General features: G+C 41.1%; 1 protein-coding gene across 2 annotated transcripts in view; it reads left to right on the forward strand.

Moving 5' to 3' along the window:
• The window catches only part of nars2 (asparaginyl-tRNA synthetase 2, mitochondrial), a 125,875-nt gene that overhangs the window by 83,447 nt on the left and 18,355 nt on the right, over nt 1-24,073 (forward strand). The window contains exons 7-12 of one of the 2 annotated variants that reach the window (XM_070892066.1): nt 1,515-1,647; nt 11,200-11,298; nt 12,261-12,298; nt 12,629-12,695; nt 20,962-21,099; nt 22,420-22,517. In XM_070892066.1, coding sequence (XP_070748167.1) covers nt 1,515-1,647; nt 11,200-11,298; nt 12,261-12,298; nt 12,629-12,695; nt 20,962-21,099; nt 22,420-22,517 — 573 coding nt within the window. The remainder of the gene's footprint in view (nt 1-1,514; nt 1,648-11,199; nt 11,299-12,260; nt 12,299-12,628; nt 12,696-20,961; nt 21,100-22,419; nt 22,518-24,073) is intronic. The other variant, XM_070892067.1, reaches the window with a different exon arrangement.

The following is a 24,073-nucleotide window of genomic DNA, read 5'->3' on the forward strand; positions in this document are numbered from 1 at the left end:
GTAACTTCTGTGGGAGAGCAGTGAAGTCCCCAGAAAAATGGTGTAAGTGGCCATTTAAATTGTTTTTCTGGGGGTTCCAACCTCTGGCATTTCAAGGCCATAATGTTTACAGGATGTCAAAATATTTTGCTGATGTTTTTGTATATCAGTCATACAACTGCTGAGAACCTTCAAAACATGAACTTCCCTATTGCTATTCTCTGATTTAATGAAATACATCCTGATAATTCCTTTAATTTTCTGAATTAGACCATTTTAATTTGGTCTGCAAAACTATAATTTGATCTGCATTGGGCAGATGGCAAGTTTGAACGTCACTTTCCATAGTTAGATGGAATACTGAGTTATGTCCTTTTTCAATTATTGTGCAATCTTTATATTAGTGCTTTGCTTGAGAAGAAATTGCTCATTTTAGACTGATCTGGTCATAATAAACTTACTATGATGTATGTACTTAAAAATTGTACACTGAATTAAATCTGTAAATCACATTAACCAAAAATTAAATCTATTTTTCATAAGCATAAGAGATTTCCTTGCAAACCCTTATTTTTCAAACTGCCCAAAACCTGTTTTTTTTTAAACTAGAAGTTAATTAGTATCACTGCAACAGATTGCAGTGGGTAATAACGGCGAATGAACAGGGTTCACTGTTATTACTACTTTGAAATTGACCGCAACTTCGGGATATAGCGCAAGCATATCCGTGTGTAGAAATCCTGAGGTTATGGGCTGTCATTCACTGCTCTGACACAGGCTGCGCTGTGCCCTCACCCCCCCCCCCACCCCCCCACAGCCAGCAATCAGTATAATCGGGGAAATCTGTGAAACTGACACAAACTTTGGCTTTTCCGTGGTAATGTCGCTGTTAAATAAATACCCATTAAAAGTTTAGACTCTTTGGTTTAGCAGTCAATATGCTGTTACAAGCCTCGTTACACCTAAACCAATGTTATGGCCCTGAAAAACTAATTTTAATTTTGTGTGGAGTCAAATTTATCCATTTTAATAAAAAATTACAATTTTTAAGAAACTTTAAAAAAGATTTAAAGTTTGTTCATTATTTTCGGTTTAACTTTTCTCCATGTGGGAGCCCCAATCTTTGTTTTGCTCGCTCAACAATTTTTTAAAGTTTGAATAAAAGGAGCTTATTCACTTCCTTATTCCCGGTCTGAGAGAATTCTGCATTGTGATTGACTCCTTAAACAGCTTGTTGACTTCATAGGAGCTCGTATTAATGATTCCACATTAATTTGCAGTGATCTCAACTGAAGATCGGAAAAGCCGAACTTCTTGCCACAGAGATCGCAAAATCTTTGTGGGAAACTTACTTCGGGGCCAGCGGCGAACACCTTTACTTTGCCACTGACTGCAAATTACGGGCCATTGTTAGAAATCTGAGAAAGTTGTTACAAAGCTTAAAACAAGTGTGAAAATTGTATTTTTTTTTAGATTGATGCCTGAAGCTTAGTAATTGTGTACAGAAACAAAAAATGATTTTATTCATTTATTAGGGCTTTCACTCAAGTATATACCTTTGGACCGACATTTCGAGCAGAGAATTCTCAAACCAGAAGGCATTTAGCTGAGTTTTATATGGTGGAAGCAGAACTTGCCTTCACTGAAAGCTTGAAAGACATTATGGAGGTATGGATTCAAAAGTTGCATAAACATTTATGATACTGTGCTACATTATATTCTCAATATGACCTAAAGTGGACATAACGGGTTGATCTGCCCATAATGACTTAACCGCGTACCATAATCATCATCATAAATTGCTTTATAATGTATATTTTATAAATTAATAAGATTCCTCTCGTACAATCCCTACCTTGCAGAGGCAGCAATTAATGTCATGATCCCTTTTTGTGACCCATCTATTCATAGCTTTTGTAAAGATAGTTTTACAATCTTGCTTTTGGGTTAACTACCAAACTAATTATCCAAAGTAAAGCTGAAACCACTATTTCCTGGTTGAAATGTTAAAAATCTATATTTTTGATTTTACGTCACTAACTACAAAGTGTCTTGTTTCATTATGATCAATATAAAGGGAAATGCCAATTGTCTTGCGCCCATTATTTTAAAGCTAAATTGTTGGATCAGTTACTTAATATACTTTTCTGAAAAATGTCCTAAATTACTTTAGTGGTCTGTTTGGAAACTCTCAATTTATTCACCTACACTCCTTTTTGCATGCTCTGTGCTCCCATTTGTAATTCATGCAGTCTAACCATCATTCGCCAGTTGTTCAATCATGATGGCGTGCTTTTCTCAAAATCGAGTACATCAGACATTTAACTGTGATACCCTGATTATAGTGTTCACATAGTTAAATTCAGTGTTGCTTGAACAGAGCCATTTAACACTCCTCCTGCTTTTCATGTAACATTTCTGTAAATGGAGTTTTTGAAGAAAGATTATGAACTATTCAGATATTCATCCACATTGGGAAAACCCCTGCAACCTGAGAAAATATTTAGTTGTGTGTTCTGCATTAAGTTATCAACATAACTCGTTCCAAGTTGCTGAACAATGTGCCAATTTCTCCTCTGTTAGAGTAAGTTGTAGGTCATTCTTACCATAATGTTACTTTATTAATAGTACAACAAGTTGATCATGTGCATCAACAGTATAGATTCAAACCCCCCCCCCCCCCCCCCAAAAAAAAACCTCCTTGAATCAACCATGTTCAGTCTAAGGGAGCCAAAATTGGTCGTCCGCCCATTTCTCGGCGGTATGTCGTTTCATACTGTCTGGTATCGCTGGGGCGGAGTGTGCATGATTTTCATAAGTTTTTTTTCTTGCCGGTATGCCGAGCGGAGTGCGGCGGAATGCCGAGCGGGTTGTGGGCGGTGAGTCCTTTTCACTCGGGAACTTTCGGGTCCCGAGTTCTGCAAATGCACATGCTGCTGTGAAGCTCTGCCCCCTGAGAGACAGACCAGAATCAACTGAGACTGCCGGCCTGAGAGTGCTGTGCAGGGGTGGGGGTCACTTCTTGCAGGTGACATCGCTTCTTGGGGGGGGGGGGGGGGTGAGGAGACAGATTTTAAAAAAGTCACAGGTGAAGATGCATATCGTCAATTTGAGGATCGACTTAAAACCACCTTTTCCAGGGCGGTCTGCAGGGTCAGTCGTAAGTCATCAATTTGGCAATTTTGGGTGGTATGTCGGCAGTGTGCAGGGGCGGATGGTATGCATACCACCCGACGGTATGTCGCTGATCAATTTTCCGTCGGATAGTATGTTGGTATTTTTTGATCAATTTTGCGATTTTGGCCGCTATGTCAGCAATCCGTGGGCGGTATGTCCACCAATTTCGGGCCCTTCGGCTAGGCTTTCGGCACATCACCCATTTAGTGCTCATATAAGAGCTGAGATGCAGGCTAACGCCGATATTTGCTAAAAAGTGGAAACTAGCGCCCGATTATAGCCCATTAATGTGCTGCATCGCCCGGCCTAATTTTTTTTAAATGACGTCATCCGCGTGCAAGGCCAAGAATAGTGCTGAAAATGGAAACTTGCGCCCGATTATCGCCCACATTATCGGCGACCACTACTTTCGGCATTTCGCCCACAATTCGCTGAAATGATCGCTGGCCGAAAAAGTCGCTGAAGAAAAGCTGCACTCACCTGACCTTTACTCGGCACTACTCAGCAGTACTCGGCACTACGGACGCCATTTTCTAACCCTGGGGATCTGTAATAAAAGGCTGCTTCAAGTGCTTGTGAAGAGAATCAATTTGTGAGTGATTTTAAGGGCTGTTTTGACTCTTGCCAATCATCTAATCACATTTGTATCTGCTGAGGACAAATTAAGGGCATTTATAGCAATTTATAATAATGGAGCCTGTAATTTCTCAACCAGTATTGATCACTAATCACATGCTGCAGAATAGAGATGGGAGAAGGGAGATCGAAGAGCATTATGTGCCCAATCAAAGAAATGGCAGACTGTTGCTGCGGAGGAGACATTACACCCAACGCATTTACAGAGATAAGCAATCCTACCTGAACTTGTCCAATAACCCATGTGTTAGGAGGCTGCATTTCGGAAAGGAGGTCATCAGTGAGATATGGCAGCTAATTAAGGGAGATCTGCAGCCTACTAGCACCATCAGAGGACCGCACTGTCCGTTGAGGCTAAGGTTACTGTGGCACTTCTACGCATCAGGCTCCTTTCAGGCTTCAGCTGGCGACATTTGCGGTATCTCTCAGCATGCCACGTATTGCTGCATTTGACAGGTGACTGAAGCCCTTTACACACGCAGGATGGACTTTATAAACTTCCCTATGACTAGGGAGACACCGACTGAGGGCTTTGGGTTTCTCACGAATAGCTAACTTCCCCAAGGTGCAGGGAGCAATAGACTGTGCGCACATCGCCCTGCGAGCACCTTTACAGAAGACAGAGGTGTTTCGGAACCAAAAGGGATTCCACTCCCTGTGTGCAACTCATTGTCGACCATAAGCAAATAATCATGGCAGTAAATGCAAATTTTCCAGGGAGCATCCATGATGCGCACATGTTGCGTGAGAGCACTGTCTCTGATCTGTTTAACAGTTAGCCGCAAGGTCATGGTTGGATGTTTGGGGTTAAGGATATGGCCTTGTCAGCTAGTTCATGACCTCCCTGCGTAAGCCCCAGACAGAAGCCAAAAAGCACTACAAAGAAAGCCATATAGCTACACGCAATGTCGTCAAAAAGATAGTTGGAGTGCTTAAGCAACGCTTCAGATGCCTGGACCACTCAGGAAGCAACCTACAATACCACCCTGAGCAGGTCGCTGAGTTAATTGTGGTATGCTGCATGTTGCATAACCTAGCTATGAGAAGAGAACAACAATTGCCAGATGGGACCGCCGGTCCATCTCAGGAGAGAGAGGGGAGGCGGAAGAGGAGGAGGATGACTAGGACCTCGGTGAGGACAGTCAACCTGGCGATGAACCCACGCTCCCCACCCACCGCCCCCGAAACAAAGCCCCGTGGTAGTTACGCAGCTGAGAAACTCTTGCGTCAGCAGCTCATGAATGCTTTGCATGAACTTAATTGGTGACCGTTACAATTGCGTTATGTTTCATCCTCGCCTGGCCATGGCCATGGTTTCCAACCATTGCATTGATGTTTTACCTTACATTATTAGGAGACACCAGGACCATTGTAAAGTTAAATAAAAATAATAATTAAAGATAAATTTGAAAAATTTTAGAACAAACATATATAACCCCCCCCCCCCCCCCCCCCCAAACCCTGAACAGTCAACAACATTTGTAACACAAGAATAATATAACACCCTCCCACCATCCCCAACAGTGAACATTTAACAAATTTAACATTTATTTTTAACAAGAACTATATACAGCACCCTCAACCCCCTCCCTACTTGCGGCCACACTTCCCTCCTGCACCTTTAACCTCCCTTTTATTAATCCCCCGTTTAACTCCCCGAGAAGCGTCTTCAGATTCAGAAGGAAGTTCGTCCTCCTGTCTTGCATCTGTCCTGGTGCTTGGTGGGACGGCACCTTTGGGTGCAGTGCCATCTTCCGACACTATCGCAAGCCACAAGGCATGGACAGCGTCGGTCGTTTGCCCCATTACCACAACGATCCGATCCATGCCCTCCGTTATTCATGCGGACATTGTGGCAATGTTTCCGGTCAACCCACCGAGCGCCTGGAGGAGCTCTCGACCTATGTCAATGCTCGCCTTTGACGGTGAGACCATGTCCTCATTTGGATCTGCCCGTCGCAGCGCGTGCTACCTCACCGACTCAACCTCCGTGGGATCGGCATGGGCACTGGACACCTTGGAGAGTGGTCTGTCGATGAAGGCGTGGCCGCAGGTACCACAGATGACAGGTGCTCATCTTCCTCCTCCTTAGTTTCCTCTTCTGCACCCGTGGTGATGACCACCTGCAGCTGCAAAGGGGTTGTTGCAGGGGCCTCACTTTGCGCCTTGGGAGTCTCGGTAACTGCAAAACACAATTAAGGTTGTTAGAAGAGAAGGGTAGACATAAGAATGCTTGCGCTGCACTGGCATATGTACGAGGAGCAACACTATTGCAATAAATGTGAACAAGAGACATTTCATATGACTAAATCATATGGTTGTACATCTATGGAATTCTCTATCCCAGAGAGCTGTGGAGGCTGGGTCATTTAATATATTTAAGGCGGAGATAGACAGATCTTTGAGCGATAAGGAAGTAAAGGGTTATGGGGAGTGGGCAGGGAAATGGAGCTGAGTCCATGATCAGATCAGCCATGATCTTAGTGAATGGTGGAGCAGGCTCGAGGGGCCAAATGGCCTACTCCTCCTCATTTCTTATGTTCTTAACCTGAGAGTAGTACAGAAACATGACATCATTCATATATTATAATGAAATGCCGTTAAATGACACTAAATTACCACTGCTTTACACATTACTCACGTGACGCAACAATGGTATCTGCACCACCACGGATGGCAGAATGATTGTGGCTGCCCACTAGTGCTGCAGCACGTTCCTTCAAGTCGGTGAGCAGCTGTAGTGCCTCCTCCGGTGCGCTGCTGCTTCGTCCAATTCTTAGATATCTTCCTCTGTAAACGTGACAAGAGCATGGCATACGCTAATTGACTAGATACTATTACAGAAAGACAACAGATTCTAACGTTATATGCTAATACAGTTTGTATCCACAATGGATGCATGATTATAACATCTATGTTCAGAGAAAATATTTAATAAGCATTCGTTCCTAAACACGATCTTAACATCTCACATACAATCTCCAGGAAAGGCCCCATCCACGGGCCGTGCCATTCGGCGCCTGAGGGGAGGTAGGCGGTTTATTTGACTCGATGGAGGTTTCCCGGGGTGCGGGGGATCAGGACTGCTGGTGAGCTCGGCAATGACAGGAGTGTAATGGGAGGGAGCACTGTGTCCATGGGCTGTGCTCAGTGTGGCCGGAGCGAATGTCCCAAAGTGTCCCAGGGCAGACAGTGAGTCTGGGTAAAGGTGACCGGACCCCTCAGTGCTCAGTCGTGCCCCATCCACCAACGTAACTAAAAAAGAGACGGCGCCCAAATTAGACTTAAAGGACGCAGGTTCCAACCTCAGTCCAAATCTTAGCAGGGAAGCTACGTAAGATTACCCAGCTTAATTATAATCCGGCAGATTTACATTCTAATTCATTCAATGGATCATTATAATTTAAAATCTCATAATTTAATACTTATTCTTGCCGAAGCAACCAGGCTGTTCCACCTCTTGCGGCACTGGTCTGACTCACGCCTATCATGGGACACTGAGGAAACAATATCTGCGATCTTGCCCCATATTTTTTGCGGGGGGGAAGTTTCCCACGCCCACCCCGGGTTAATTGTCCCCACCGACTCCACCTCATTTACGAGGGCCTCATTTGCTTCGTCAGAAAAGGCTTTCACCCTCCTCCCTGACAGCTCCTCCAGCTGCACACTTGTATCGCTGGACATTTTGGATAAACACCTCCAAGATTTAAGACTCAAGTTTAAAGAACAGAGACAATGCTCAAATGACAACAAACAACAGAGACCATGCTCAAATTACAACTAACTCAGACCACTGCTTCTTTCTTACTCCTTCTCTTTCTCTCACTCTCTTTGACTCTTTTGAGCATGCGCAGATGACCCCTGAACTCGCGGGAAAACTTCTTTACTAAAAAAAACGTGTATTCGCAGAACGGCCATTGCTATGGACGCCAGCCTTGCATGACTGAATATATCGCTACGGTCCATTTCACATCGCTAAGGCTATCGCCCAAAATAAAAAGCCAAAACTAGCTTTCTTTAAAATGGGCGATATGCCAGCGATTATGAAAAATAATAAATCACTAAGGCCGGAAATATCGCCCATGGTTCTCTTCATAACCATGCTTTCCCTGGCATTGTTCTGGTGAATGTATGCCGTACTCTATGATTTTAATATATTTTCTATAATTCGACACAGCATTCTAACTGTGGGCTAATCATTGTTTTGTATAATTTATCACAACTAGATTACTTTTGTACTTTATGCCCCAATTTAATAAACCTACAATTCCCAGCTTTCTTCCTGATTTTGTCTTGCATTTTCTGGGGATTATGTATTTGAACTCTGAGTTGTCTTTGTTTACTTCTGTGTCTTCCCATTAAATGTATGCATCTATTCCATGTTGTTTTTCTTCCAAAATGGATTCAGGTTATTGAAGTCTTACATAGACTCTCTTTTTAACTAGAATCATAGATATCCTTATTTATTTAGGCATCAAAATTGGTTTAAAATTTATGGCATGAACGCTTCATTGTTGCTTCTTGTTTGGTGACTAATATAATTCACATCGACTATTTTATAATTTCAAATAATTAAGTCTTTCAGGTGATGTATTAGCATTGCTAATCATCCAGACGTATTGCAAGTCCCTTCAGGTCACAACAAAATGGTATCGTTGTTGTGGACTTAGAATCTTTAAAAGCTGTTGATTGCTGCTGGCAACTACTTAGAAATTCCCAACTACTTTACTTTTAAAGCTACATGCTACATAATTTAGTTAGTTTATATTTACTTTAAAAAGTTTAATTTATATTTACTTACGAAACTCAGATGCTTTCTCATTCATCCAGCCTCCAATTTCAAATGGCTGTTGCTATCATGCTGGAGAGAAGAAATATTATATGGACTCTCTACCCCTTAAGAGCTTCATATCATTTTTATTTGTTCCTGATATGTGGGCATTGCTGGCAAGGCCAGCATTTATTTCCCACCGCTAATTGCCCTTGAGATGCCCGTGGTTGGGAGCCACCGCTTTGAACCGCTGCAGTCCATGTGGTGAAGGTACTCCCACAGTGCTGTTAGGGAGGGAGTTTCAGGATTTTGACCCAGTGACGATAAGGAACGGCGATATACTTCCAAGTCAGGATAGTGTGTGACTTGGAGGGGAACTTGGAGGTGGAGGTGTTCCCTTGCACCTGCTGCCCTTGTCCTTCTAGGTGTTAGAGGTTGTGGGTTTGGGAAGTGCTGCCGAAGAAGCTTTGGCAAGTTTCAGCAGTGCATCTTGTAGATAGAGTACACACGGTAGCCGGTGGTGGAGGGAGTGAATGTTTAAGGTGGTGAATGGGATGCCAATCAAGCGGGCTGCTTTGTTCTGGATGTTGAACTTCTTGAGTGTTGGAGCTGCACTCATACAGGCAAGTGGAGAGTATTCGATCACAATCCTGATGTGCATTGTAGATGGTAGAAAGGCTTTGTGGTGTCTGGGTGAGACACTTGCCACAGAATACCCAGCCTCTGCCCTGCTCTTGTAGCCACAGTATTTATGAGGCTGGTCCAGTTAAGTTTCTAGTCAATGGTAACCCACAGGAAGTTGATGATAGGGGATTCGGCGATGGTAATACCGCTGAATGTCAAGGGGCAGTGGTTCGACTCTCGCTTGTTGGAGATGATCATTGCCTGGCACTTGTGTGGCACGAGTGTTACTTGTCACTTATCAGCCCAAGCCTGAATGCCATCCAGGTCTTGTTGCGTGCGGGCATGAACAGCTTCATTATCTGAGGAGTTGCGAATGGCACTGAACACTGTGCAATCATCAGTGAACATCCCCACTTCTGACCTTATAATGGAGGGAAGATCATTGCTGAAGCAGGTTAGGTGGTAGGTGGTGGTGTTCCCATGCACCTGCTGCCCTTGTCCTTCTAGGTGGATTGGGAGGTGCTGCCGAAGAAGTTCTGTAGCGATGTCCTGGGACTATGATATATGACCTCCAACCATCATAACCATCCTCCTTTGTGCTGGGTATTACTCCAGCCAGTGGAGAGTTTCCCCCCTGATTTCCATTGACTTAAATTTTACTAGGGCTCCTTGATGCCACACTTGGCAAATGCTACCTTGATGTCAAGGGTAGTCACTCTCACCTCACCCCTGGAATTCAGCTCTTTTGTCATATTTGGACCAAGGCTGTTATGGGGTCTGGAGCCGAGTGGTCCTGGCAGAACCCAAACTGGGCATTGGTGAGCAGGTTATTGGTGAATAAGTGCAGCTTGATAACACTGTCGATAGGTGAACTTACTCCACTCCCATCAGTTCCTGGGGGTTTGCCTGCCTTCAGTCCCATTATTTCTCCATTTTTTTTGTTATATTAAATCCAATGTTCCTCCTAGATTTATTTTTCGGTTCCTTTGTACTGCTGAAGATGAATACAAAATATCATTTAACTAGTCTGCCATTTTCCTTATTATTGATTACAGTATTATTTGTGTCTGTCTTTAATGGGCCCACGTTCCCTTTTACTATTCTCTTTTTCTTAATGTTTCTAAAAATGTTTACTGTTCACTTGCAAGTTGCATATTTTCTTTTTTGACCTCTTAATACTTTGTTTCCCTTTGTTGCTTTTTGTAGTACTCCCAGTCTGCTGCATTTTGACTTTTACTTGCATACTGGATCTACAGGCTTTTTCCTTTAGTTTGATGCTGTATCTTACCTCATTTGTTGACCATGCTCACTTAATTGCACAATTGGAGCTTTTGTCTTTTAGGAGTATGTACTGATTTATTATTATATCAAATACTTATTTTAATACCTCCTATTATATTCCAGTGGATGGTGCTGAGTGACAGCACGTTGGTTCCCATGCAGTAAATTTCTAATCATGACTGTGCAGTCAATGAAGTGTGCCAAAAAAAGACCATAATGCCATTTCCTCCAAATGAACACCAATACAAGGTAGAGGGTTTTGTTTTTAGTGTATGTGCGTGCACTGGCTGAGAGTGGGACCACAATCATCTGCGAAGTACTTGGAGCTGTGTAAGAGCAGTTCAGAATGATTTGCCACACTTTTTCACTTCCACTCAGTTTGTCCCAATGTTTAAGAATAATCCATCCCTGGGGCTTTATTTTCCTTCTTAATCTATCTTACACTAGTGCAGTATTTATAGCATAGTACACCAAAGTACTGGGCCCACCAGATAACTTCATTCTTGAGGTGGAGAAAATATTTATCCAGCAGTGTTTAATACTGTGGAGCTTCCAAGTCCTTCTGAAAGCCTGTAAATCCAGTATTTATAAATTGTACTAGAAACATGTTGTGCCTTTTTGACATTTTGTATTTAGACTTGTCCTGTTGATAATTGACTTAAGACTTCATTGCAGATATATCACAATGTCCACTCTTCTGACAGTGGTCTTGACAGGGTTATTTTCTTCAGGTGATGGAGAACCTCTTCAAGACTGCAACTTCACATATTCTCTCAAAACGTCCAGATGATGTTGAACTCTTCCACAAATATATAGCCCCAGGACAAAAGGTTTGCACATTCCGTCTCAGATCTTGCGCCTTGAAGACTTGATTAATTTTCATGTTTTCTACGGCAAGTATAAATGCAAAAATTATGTAGCATTCATAAACCATTACATTTGTACTTCAGTGTTTCTATCATTTGTACAAAGTTCCTAGAATTGCAAAATTTATATAAAGAAAAATACCAGAATTCCAAAATCCTTGCAGACATGGCAATTTTCACGAGGATCCACACTCAGAATGTTATCTTATCTGTTGTCTGCTGCCTGACCTGCTGAGTGTTACCAGCATTTTCTGTTTTAGTTGCAAATTTCCATCATCTGCAGTTTTGGTTGTTTTTTGTTAGTACAGGTATTGTAAGGGTTTCTCCTTTACACCCGAGTAAGTTGAAGCATCCTTTTGATTGACATGAAAAGTAAGATTGAATTTTAATACCTCATTCCAAAAGGATGTAAAATGTAAACTTTTATACTGGCATTTTGATACATTTATGTAGGTGAAGTTTTTTCATTTCTGAGCTAGTATAAGAATTTTAAAGTGAAAAGATTATTTCAACTTAAACAAAAGCAAATTACTGCGGATGCTGGAAATCTGAAATAAAAACCAGAAAATGCTGGAAATACTCAGCAGGTCAGGCAGCATCTGTGGAGAGAGAAACAGAATTAACATTTCAGGTCAATGACTGGAAGATGTTGGATGAACAGCTTTTAAGTAACAGATGGGGAAAAGGGTGAGGGGGTAGAAGACAGGAAAAGAACAAAAGGGTAGGTCAGTGATAAGGTGGAGGGCAGGAATGATTAAATGACAAAAGAGATGATGGTGCAAGGCAAAAGAAGGTGATAATGACTTTGTTCAGTAAAAATCCCTGAGCTGGCAAGGATCTTAAAACTTTTTGTCGGAAGTGCTGGGCTGCTGCACACACCTTTCTGTAAAGAGATTAGTGATTCATTTTGCTCTTTTTATTTGTAGGGAAGGTTGGAACAGATGCTCAAAAATCCATTTCAAGTGTAAGCAAATTACTTTTGAAGTATTTTTTTGCTTTAATGTTCTCTAGTTTGATTTTTACTGTTTTTGTCGAGATATGCAGAAGGTGTTTGTTCAATTCTACATGTGGAGCTTTTCCTTTTTGTGTAGCTTTTTTGTTTTTCACTTTTGATATCCGATGCATACTTTCTGGTCATGTAAAGATTACCAGAAGAAAATATAAAAATAATGTTAAAATAGGAAATTAAAGGGGCACCTTGGCCTCCTGGTGTGATGGTTGTGGTTAACCTGAATGTTTGACCCATGTTATAACATCTTATTCAATATAATCATAATGCAAACATAATTTTTAGGCTTTCCTATACTGAAGCGATTGGCATTTTGCACAGAAGTATGAAAACCTTCAAGTTTGAACCAAAGGTAAGGAACATGGCCTGAATATAGATGCATTTGGTGAGACTGCAATCGTGCTTATTGGACATCGAAGATTTAACAATTTTAATTAGATTGTTTTTCTAGTGTAGCTGCTAAATTTATTGACACTTTGGGCTGGATTTTCGGCAGGTTTGCGACCGGGTTTTCCCTCCGCGGCAAAAACCTGGTCGCAAAGCCCGGGCGGGATCCTCAGGTACCTGTTTGCGGCGGCGCTTCCAACTACCGCCGTGGAGATGTGCGCTGAAGTGCAACAATGTGGATTGCATTTGCAACCAACTTTTGGCACACTCCCGACCCGTACGCCGATGCGCCCAGAATAATGACTGGTCAAACCTGTCGATGCAGCCCTGCCAGCAACGGTAAGCATGAAAACCTGCAAAAAAGGCAAGTTAAAGTTAAGGGTCTTGTAAATATTTTTTGGAATTTTTTTTTCTTTTCTCTCCTCTCCCAAGGCGCCTCTCCTAGCACTTGCGGCCCCAGACTAAAGTTGCCAAGACTCGCATTTTACACCGCGAATGCTTGTGCAACATCTCCCTTACCGATGCACCCCTGGCGCAGATGTATAGACCAAAAGTTCGAGCTAAAAACAGTAGCGCAGCAAAAACCATAAGTTTCACATATCGCTACCGTTTTCGCTGAAAATCTGGCCCTAATCTCTTAATATCCAGTTTTGAGCTGGTCATTTTCACGCATTTGTATAAAACCTTTACTCGCTATTGTCAAATCAATTTTTAAATAGGAAATCGCTTGTTCAAAATCTATCATTTTAATTCCCTAGATTCATTAAGTAATTACACTTGTTGTAGCTCACACTGTTTCTTTGTATATTTTCGGCAAATGCAATGGGGAAAAAAATAACTGTTCATATTTTCTTTGTCACTCATGCACACAATTTGGAACCTCAAGTTGTAATAAAATATATGAAGTTTATTGTTCACATTTAGCTTTCTTCTCTGCTCCGTATCTCTGCCTTTTTTGTCTGCTCTTCTAACCTTTTGCTTTTGTTTTCCTTCTCCAGTATTTCACTTTTTTTCTTCTTCCTCAGACTATTTCTCTGATTTTCTCACTTCCCTTTAGCTCTATTCTTTCCCTTTATTTTCATATCCAGATTCTGAGATGGGCAATATGAATGCTGTAACATAGGGCTCAAAATTGGCCAGGAGTTGCTCCTTTTTTTTTGGAGCAACTTGATTTTTTCTGGAGTATCTTAAAAATCCCCATTTTGCACATTCAATTTGCGCCAGTGTAAGTGAGTTAGTTACGATTTGTTTAGTTTAGTTATTCTCACAAGGGGGCGTTAGCAGCCACCTACGCCAGTTTTGGCCATTTAGGCCACTTTGGCCAGCTAATAGTTACTCTAAATCTACTTAGGCCAGCGTATGTGGCCACTTCAGAAAACCCTTGCGAAGAGTTAACAAATTAGCGCAGGTAGGTACATCGGAGGCCAGCAGAACTTAATGACATGATTAAAGAATGTGAATAAGATCAAATGGCTATACAGGACATCATATGACAAACTTCGCAAAGTTAATTTACTATACAACAGAAACATAGAAATTTACAGCGCAGAAGGAAATTTACATCATGTCCATGCCTGCCGGCCGACAAAGAGCCGCACGGCCCTTGGTCAGCAGCCCTACATACAAACCCATGAACAATGACGGAAAGGCAAAGAGCACCCAGCCCAACCGGTCCGCCTCACACAATTGCGACTCCCCCTATACTGAAATGTTCTACACTCTACCCCAACCGGAGCTATGTGATCTCCTGGGACAGGCAAAAACCAGATAAAAACCCAGGCCAATTTAGGGAGAACAAATCTGGGATCCATCCAGGTGATCGAAACTAGTCCAGGAGATCACCCTGGCCGTATTCTACTCCCTGCAGTATTTATCATTATATCTGCGCCGTCCAACAAAAGGTCATCCAGTCTAATCCCAATTACCAGCTCTAGGTCCGTAACTCTGCAGGTTACTGCACTTTAAGTACCCATCCAACCATGTCTTAAAAGTGGTGAGGGTTTCTGCATCCACCACTCTTCCAGGCAGCGAGTTCCAGATCCCCACAACCCTCTGCGTAAGGAAGCCCCCTTCAAATCCCCTCTAAACCTTCCATCAACCACCTTAAAACTATGCTCCCTCGTAATAGACCCCTCCACCAATGGAAATAGACCCTTGCTATCCACAATGTCCAGGCCCCTTAATATTTTGTACATCTCAATGAGGTCTCCTCTCAACCTCCTCTGTTCCAATGAGAATAAACACAGCCTATCCAATCTGTCCTCATAACCAAGATTCTCCATTCCAGGCAGCATCCTAGTAAATCTCCTCTGCACCCTCTCTAGTGCAATCACATCCTTCCTATAATACAACGACCAGAACTGCATGCAGTACTCCAGCTGTGACCTAACCAAAGTATTATATAATTTAAGCATAACCTCCCTGCTCTTATATTCTATGCCTCGGCCAATAAAGGCAAGCATTCCGTATGCCGCCTTAACCACCTTATCCACCTGGTCTGCTACTTTCAGGGATCTGTGGACAAGCACTCCAAGGTCCCTTTGCTCATCTACACTATTAAGTGGCCTACTGCTTAATGTGTATACCCTTTCCTTATTAGCCCTCCCAAAGTGCATCACCTCACATTTCTCTGAATTAAATTCCATTTGCCACTTCTCTGCCCACCTGACCAGTAGATTGATATCCTCCTGCAGCCCATGACTTTCCTCTTCATTATCAACCACACAGCCAATTTTAGTGTCGTCTGCAAACTTCTTCATCATACTCCTTATATTCAAATCTAAATTGTTATGTACCACAAAAAGCAAGGGACCCCGTACTGAGCCCTGCAGAACCCCACTGGAAACAACCTTCCAGTCACAAAAATATCCATCAACCATTACCCTTTGCTTCCTACCTCCAAGCCAATTTTGGATTCAACTTGCCACTTTACCCTGAATCCCATGGGCTTTAACCTTCATGAACAGTCTACCATGTGCGACCTCATCAAAAGCCTTGCTAAAGTCCATATATACATCGTAAGCACCACCCTCATCGAGCCTCTCAGTTATCTCCTCAAAAAATTCAATCGGGTTAGTCAAACACGATCTTCGCTTAACAAATCCGTGCTGACTGTCCCTAATTAATCCTTGTCTTTCCAAATGCAGATTTATCCTGTCTTTAAGGATTTTTTCCATTAATTTTTCCACCACTGAGGTTAGGCTGACAGGGCTGTAATTACCCAGCCTATCCCTTTCTCCCTTCTTAAACAAAGGTACTACATTAGCAATCCTCCAATCCTCCAGCACTGTGCCCAGATCCAAAGAGGACTGAAAAATGATGGTCAAGGCCTCTGCTATTTCCTCTTTTACTTCGCTCAGCAGCCTGGGATGCATTTCGTCCAGGCCTGAGGACTTATCTACTTTCAAAGCTGCTAAACCCCTTAATACTTTCTCGCTCTCTACATTTATTTCATCTTGAATATCGCACTCCTCCTTGATAGCAGTATCTGCATTACCCCTTTCTTTTGTGAAAACAGATGCAAAGTATTCGTTAAGAGCCCTCCCAACACCTTCCACCTCCACACAAAGATTACCCTCATGGTCTGTAATAGGCCCTACCCTTTCTTTAGTTACCCTCTTACTCTTAATATATTTATAGAACATCTTAGGGTTTTCCTTAATTTTATTAGCCAAGAATTTCTCATGCTCTCTCTTAGCGTTCCTAATATCCTTTTTTAATTTTGCCTCTTAACTTTCTATATTCCTCTCAAGATTCTAAAGTATTTAGCCATTGGTATATGACATAAGCGCCATTTTTTTCTTAATCCTCCCCTGTAGACATCCAGGGAGCACTAGAATTATTTTTCCTAGTCTTTTTCTTTAAGGGCACATGTTTGGTCTGAGCCTTCCTGATTTCCACCTTGAATACCTCCCACTGTTAAGACACTGATTTACCCACAAGTAGCTGTTTCCAGTCCACTATGGCCAAATCACTCCTTAACTTAGCAAAATTAGCTTTTCCCCAATTCGGAACTTTTATTCCAGGCCTATTCTTGTCCTTATCCATAATCAACTTGAATCTGACTGAATTATGGTCACTGGCACCAAAGTGCTCTCTCACTAATACCCCTTCAACCTGCCAAGTTTCATTCCCCAAAACTAAATCCAAGACCACCATCCTCTCGTGTTGGGCTTGCTACATACTGACTAAAAAAGTTCTCTTGAATGCATTTCAAGAATTCCGCACCCTCTATACCCTTCACACTAAATTTGTCACAATCAATATTTGGATAGTTAAAATCCCCTACTATTACTACCCTATGGTTTTTGGACTTTACAGCAATTTGCCTACATATTTGCTCCTCTATCTCCCTCCCACTGTTTGGGGGTCTATAATACATATCCAGCAGTGTGATCGCACCCTTTTTATTTTTCAATTCGACCCATATGGCCTCATTTGATGATCCCTCTAACATATCATTCCTCCTCACCGCTGTAATAGTTTCTTTAATCAGTACCACAACCCCCCTCCTCTCTCTCTCTTGTCTAAAAATTCTGTAGCCAGGAATATTGGATCTGCCAAACCTGCCCCTCTTTCAGCCATGTTTCTGTAATGGCTATAATGTCATACTCCCAAGTGTCTACCTGTGCTCTTAGCTCATCCGCCTTATTCGCTATATTCCTTGCATTAAAGTATATACCATTCAGCACAGGAAGACCGCCTTGCTTACTACATGCAAAGCCCTGTTTCCTCTGTCTTACAGATTTGTCTTCTAGATTCTTGCTATCCAATTTCTGCTTTACTTCCTTCTCTTTTGAATTCGTTCTCAAGTTCCCATCCCCCTGCCAAGCTAGTTTAAACTCTCCCCAACAGCACCAGCAAAACTCCCCACGAGGATATTGGTCCCGGCGTTGTTGAGGAGCAACCCATCCGGTTTGTACAGGTCCCATCTTCCCCAGAAGCGGTCCCAATGCCTCAAGAATTTAAAGCCCTCCCTCCTACACCAACTTTCCAGCCAGGTGTTCATCCTCTCTATCCTTTTATTCTTATACTCATTAGCACATGGCAACGGTAGTAACCCGGAGATTACTACCTTTGAGGTCCTACCCTTTCATTTTCTTCCTAGCTCCCTGAATTCTTCCTGTAGGACCTCATCCCTCATTTTACCTACGTCGTTGGTCCTGATATGGACCACAACCTCTAGCTGTTTATCCTCCACCCCCCCCTCCCCCCGCCCCCAGGATGCCCTGAGTCCGCTCTGACATCCTTGACCCTGGCACCAGAGAGGTACAAAACCATTCAGGAGTCACATCTATGGCCGCAGAAATGCCTGTCTGTTCCCCTAACTATAGAATCCCCTATCACCAGGGCTCTTTTGTTCTTCGTCCCTCCCCCTGTGCAGCTGAGTCACCCGTGGTGCCTTGGAATTGGCTCTGGAAGCATTCCCCAGAGGCACCATCATCCTTACCGATACTCAGAAGTGAATATCGGTTTGAAAGCGAGATGGACTCACGGAGGGACTCCTGCGCTACCTGCCTAACACACTTACTACATCTGGTGGTTACCCTCTACCTCTCTACCTGCATGCCTTTAAGCTGCGGGGTGATCACCTCCTGAAAATATCCACGTAGCTCTCAGCCTCGTGGATGCACCGTATTGACTCCACCCGCTGCTCCAACTCCAAAACACGGGGCTTGAGCAGTTAAAGCTGGAGACACCTCCTGCACACATGGTTGTCTATTCATGGAAGTTTAAACTACAAAAATAAAAGTAAAAGATAATTGAATTAAATTGCCTTAATCTTACAACTAATTTAAACAACTATTTGTTTGCAATGATGATACTGGCCAAATTTGAGCCCATTTTATCTAAATAAAGTCTACGTCAATAAATAAGAGATTCTCTCGGTGTTCCTCCGTCACTTATGTTCTTCTTTCACAATAGCACCAGGTGAATAGGCTTGACAAATTCACTATTCACAAGAGACAAAACATATTTACATAATTTTTTCAAAATATCCAAAAGTCAGGAAAATGACAAGCCATTAAGAAAGTTCAAAAATAGTTACAGTGCATAAAATTTCAAACCTGAGGTTGATCGAACCGGGAGGCCACTCGGCCAGGGATAGTGGTGGGCATCGGGTCTCCCACACACACAGCAGCTGCAGCATGCACACACAGAGGCTGGGGCTGGGGAGCTACTGCACATGCACGGATACTCCACTGCGCATGTGCAGATGTCCCGGCACTGTTTTCAGCGCAGGATGCTGGCTCCGCCCCCGACTCGACTGGCCATGCTGTGCGAAGACCGAGGAGAGGCCGGACAGCGGCCAAAGTGGGGAGCCAATTTTTTTTTTTTCCGGCGCACTTATCAACAGAGAAAAGCGACGCATCTCCGGTAGGTGCGCCGATAAAAGGGGTGGGCTAAATTTGAGCCTAAAGTAACTATTGAACAATTTTGTTGGAGGTGCTTCTAGTTTCTATAAGCACAGGAGATTGTGTTGATGGGTATTCTTTGGAATACATTGCCCAGATTTGTATTCTCATTATGAATCCTGTAGGGATTGAAAAATGTAATCTGTGGTTAAGTATATTTCGGCCTGAAGTATTTCTTCAGTATGTAATCTAGAACAGTAGGCAGCTAAAACAGATGCATCATTTTAGTTATCTTCTACTGACATTCTCTTATTTAGAGCCAGAAACAGTCATTTTACTTCATCTGTTTTAATGCAGATGCAATTTAAAATGGAGCCAGGAGCAGTAATTTCTAGTTTTTTTTTATAGAAGAGTGGATTCTGAAGTATCGTGCATGACTGGATTAAAAAATATAATGGCATTTAGCCAGTTTCTGGAATTTTGTGATCTGAACAATTTTTAGGTTTTCCCTCCCGTTATTTCAACACACAATGATATCCATCTATGCTATTATAGTTGTTCAAAATACTGGAACACAAAATAACGTACATACAATTTAAAAAAAAATCTATTAACCAGTTCCTAACTTTGTCAATAGCATACATGCCAGTAAACACCTGAAGTCTGTATTAAAAGCAGGCGGCACAGTTGCCAGTGTTGTCGAGTACGGACTAACCTTAAATTGCTTAAATTTGACTCAATTCCACTTATTATTGGAAAAGCATATGATGATGAATGATGCATTATGCAGTACCAGTAACCTTACAATGTTCTCGATTAAGCTGAGCAAAGCTGGTCAGTGTTTTTAAACAGAAAAACATTGTCGTCATTGTTTGTTTATAAAGTATAAAACAATTGATGCCAGGGGATAATGATTTTATCTGGGTGTGGGTGATCATTTTATGATGTGAATGAGAAGTTCTTTTACACTCGTGAAATAATGTGCACAATGCATTCACTGCTACTGGTGATAAATTGGAACAAACATGCTTAAATACAACCAAAGAAGAATGGGTGTAAGACTTGTTGAATCCAGTAGCTTTATAGCACTCGGCTTGTGGGGTTTGAAAACTTAGGAAAGAATTGCCCTGTTCATGTGTGTATGTGTCTTCAACTCTCATGTATTAGTTCCTTCCAGTTGATTCTACAGTTTAATACACGGAAATCCATAGGGAAGGAAAGTTAGTGACTGTTCCACCAAATGCTCTCTCCTAGTTTGGTTTCTGTTAATGAACAGTGGCTTTTTAAAAAATTACTTGGGTAACTCCAATGAAAGGAGTGTTCTTTTATAAGTGGATCCCGCACACTGAATGTGGCTATCAGTCATTTGGAAGCAAATTTCGTGCATAATTTAGCTGTTGCTTTTTCTATTACAATTTTTACATTTATCATTAAAATGAAATAATAATTTCATTAGATTGACATGTCAGTCATTCTGATTGTAAACGGTAGCGATAATATTTGCATTACATTATATATGGTATGCCGAAAATGCGATTCTCTAATTGTGTTTCAGTCACAGTATCATGTCTAGGGAAGGTATTCTGACGTGCTTAATCTTTGAATACCTTTATGAAGCTAGAAAGGAATTTTCTTTTTTAAGGCAAGTAGTTAAAAGGACAATTAAGTAATATTTCATTTTTTTAAATCATAACATTTTCATGTAGTACTGTACTTAAACCAAGCTGGAAGTGGATTGGTATTTAAGAAATATTTGTGTTATCGAATGAATGTATATAACAACTCTGCATCTGCAGACAACATATTGGATTATTTCTGTAGATCTTGGTGCTGCACATTAGTGGCAAAGTAAATATTAACTGTTATCTTTTACAGTGGGGCTGTGATCTACAGACTGAGCACGAGAATTATCTGGTGGAACACTGTGGCAATATCCCTGTTTTTGTAATTAATTATCCTTATGACATCAAGCCCTTTTATGCCAGAGATAATCAGGATGGACCTCAGCATACAGTAAGCAGAAATTGTATGATTTATGTGTTAAGCATTATTGTATTTAACATAAACCCATTAACTCATCTCTGGTGAGAGGAGATAGAATATTTTAAAATCTGCTATTCCTCCAGATTCTGACACTGACTGTCTTTTGTTTAAACAATGGAAAATTTTACTTGAGAAGCAACAAAAAATGATTCTACTACACTGCTGCAAACAGCATTATGATACAAGTGTATGTCCCATCTTTCTTGAATTTTCACTGTGTAAAAACAATCCATCTTCTAGAAATGGTACATAATTTTGAATAGCTTTTGATATCCAGTGAAAAATTGTCATTTAAAATTTGTCAAAAGTATTTTTGTAGACTAATAAATAATGAAAACACGTTCCACATTAACTACAATAATAAAGGACAATGTGTAAGTTTAAATTTGATAAACAAATAAAATGAAACACATTATACAGCTTACAATGGTCAGATTACATTACTGTTAATACACATGCAAAGTATTATCACTGTTCCATTGAGCACCAAGTGGAATAATGAATATTAACCTAGAAGTTGAAAACAGATTGCATCATCTTGGATGCATTGCCTTATAAAAATATCTCTGTCGCTCCCCTAAATGTGAATCTTCTTGTTTATTTCAACGTTCGTAACATAACTGGTATTTTAAGATAGAGAAATAATGCTTCAGTCAGAACAGAATTTGCTAGAGACAAGCCAAGTTAGTGCTGAGCACGGCTATAATTATGTGGATATTCCTTACCAGAATCTTATTACTTTTTTGTTTGCCTCCAGCTTACATTTGTGTTAGGTTTTTGATGTTAGCAGAATACTTGGTGCTATTAACTGTTAATGAAACTGAAGTCCTTTGTGACATGCAATCGATTTCTATGAAACAAGTTAGTTCTGAAATAGGACTTATAGATTTCCTTGCTGTCGTCTTGTTTGTTTACAGCATGTGCTAAGCTGAGTGGTTAGAATTCCATGATCTAGACAATTTATAGTATTGATAACAGGTCCTTAGTCCAATGCGAGGGAGAGGTGGGTTTTGTCAACTGGTGTCTCATCAAGCTAGAAGAGCAAGACATTTTATTTTCTACTGTAGTTTAAATTTTTAAATATTGAGTAACTTCATAAGTTTTGGGATCAACTAATAAGTAATACCGGTGTCTTGTGATGCTCTATTCTGATGACAGCCTAGCAGTAAGTATTTGTAAGGCATGAACAAATTACATTAACCCTCTTCAGACAAGGATTAAAAACTGGAAATTTGCATTAATTTGATAATACTGTACATAACCTCAGCATTCTATGGTACTGTCTGCTAGGTGGCAGCAGTGGATCTTCTGATGCCTGGAATAGGAGAACTATACGGTGGCAGCTTAAGGGAGGAGCGACTTGATCTACTACAATCCCGTCTAAAACAGTAAGTGTAAATGCCAAAACAGTTTACTTTCATATATATGTAAAAAAAAACATGAGTACATTTTTCACTAATGGCTTTGTTGGATAATATTGTAGGTTTAGCTATGACTCAATGTACATTAATTCATTTAAAATACTTAATGTATTGCTTGAGAAGAAACAGTTGTCAACCATATTCGAGTTTGCTGACTGGAACATAAGACAGGGTTTTTTCATTCAAATGTGACTGGACTAATATGTAAATCTACATTATTACAGTAGATTATTATTGAGGAACAGCTTGAAGTGAAAATGTAGGAATATGTAAGAGCTCAAGATATAAACATAACATTTCAATTTTTTAACTGTTCCTGTCTGGATATGAAGTATAAATTAGCTCACGAATGGATTTCTTCAAGACCTGTGGCAATTATGCTCCATTTCATTTTACAGGAGGAGAAGCTATTCCACATGCTAAGGCATATGGAGAGCCAATTAACCCCCCCAACATACTCCGTCCCTTACCCCAGAAGCATCACATAGCTCTGATGCACACGCACACAGCAATTTGTAATGTCAGCTACTGTAGGTTCAAATATGCAATCAAGTGGCATTAGGTGATATAGTGAGTTAGCTGCATTTTCATTTCAGGCCTGTATTTGAATCAAGCTCAGATAAATGAGATGAAAATTTCCCCTCGGCAGGTACTACTTGCAGTGAAATTGGAAATGTTGTTCTAGTTTCTAGTGGGCACATGCCTCTGGCAAAAAACGATGAATAATTTGATGCAGAGTACTTGTATTTCGACAGTCATCAAAATGGCTGTTGTGTGAAATGAGGAAAAGAACCAGTGACGCAGTAGATTGGGGTTATGGCACATTGTTAGGAAACAAGTGGAACTTTACCCTACATCTGACTTTTCTAGTACCTAATGCAAGAGTATTTTATGCAGCCATGATTGTGTAAAATAGAAAAGTGGATCATTTCCCAGCATTGACATCCCTCACGTCGACAATTTTTTTAAACCATGTGAATTTGAATATAGTAGCATTCTCATCTTGCTCTTAAATATAATGGATTTTACTGATAAATCTGAGTCAACAATACTGATTTAGGTTCTGTTGGCTAGCTGAAATCAAGAAATATTATTCCATCTTAACTCTGTCTTCCTGTCGATAATTTTACTGTCAGAATAGATATCTAATATCAAGCCTTTCACACCCAAGTAATATTTTTGAAGAATTGCTTAAGGCATATTAATGAAGAGCGCTGAAGGATCAAAGCAGTGAATCTGGGGTGTGAATCAGTTATGACCATGATTAATGTATTGTACTCTGCTTTCACTCGTCAGACCACTGATGTATCAAGCAGATAGGTTGCAAGAATCCACAATGTCCTTATTTTGACTGTGTAACCTTATGAATGATAAAGTAGTACTTTCAAAATTTTCTTTAAAACATACACATACTACTCTCGCAGCCCTTACTATACCCATTTTAAAGGAGCATTATCATTCCAGTGGAGAGGTGAACAGTTATTGAATCATCAAGCTATCTCGGCTCTTCGAGAGAGGTAATG

The sequence above is a fragment of the Pristiophorus japonicus genome, chromosome 10 (assembly GCF_044704955.1).
Source record: "Pristiophorus japonicus isolate sPriJap1 chromosome 10, sPriJap1.hap1, whole genome shotgun sequence".
NCBI lineage: Eukaryota > Metazoa > Chordata > Chondrichthyes > Pristiophoridae > Pristiophorus > Pristiophorus japonicus.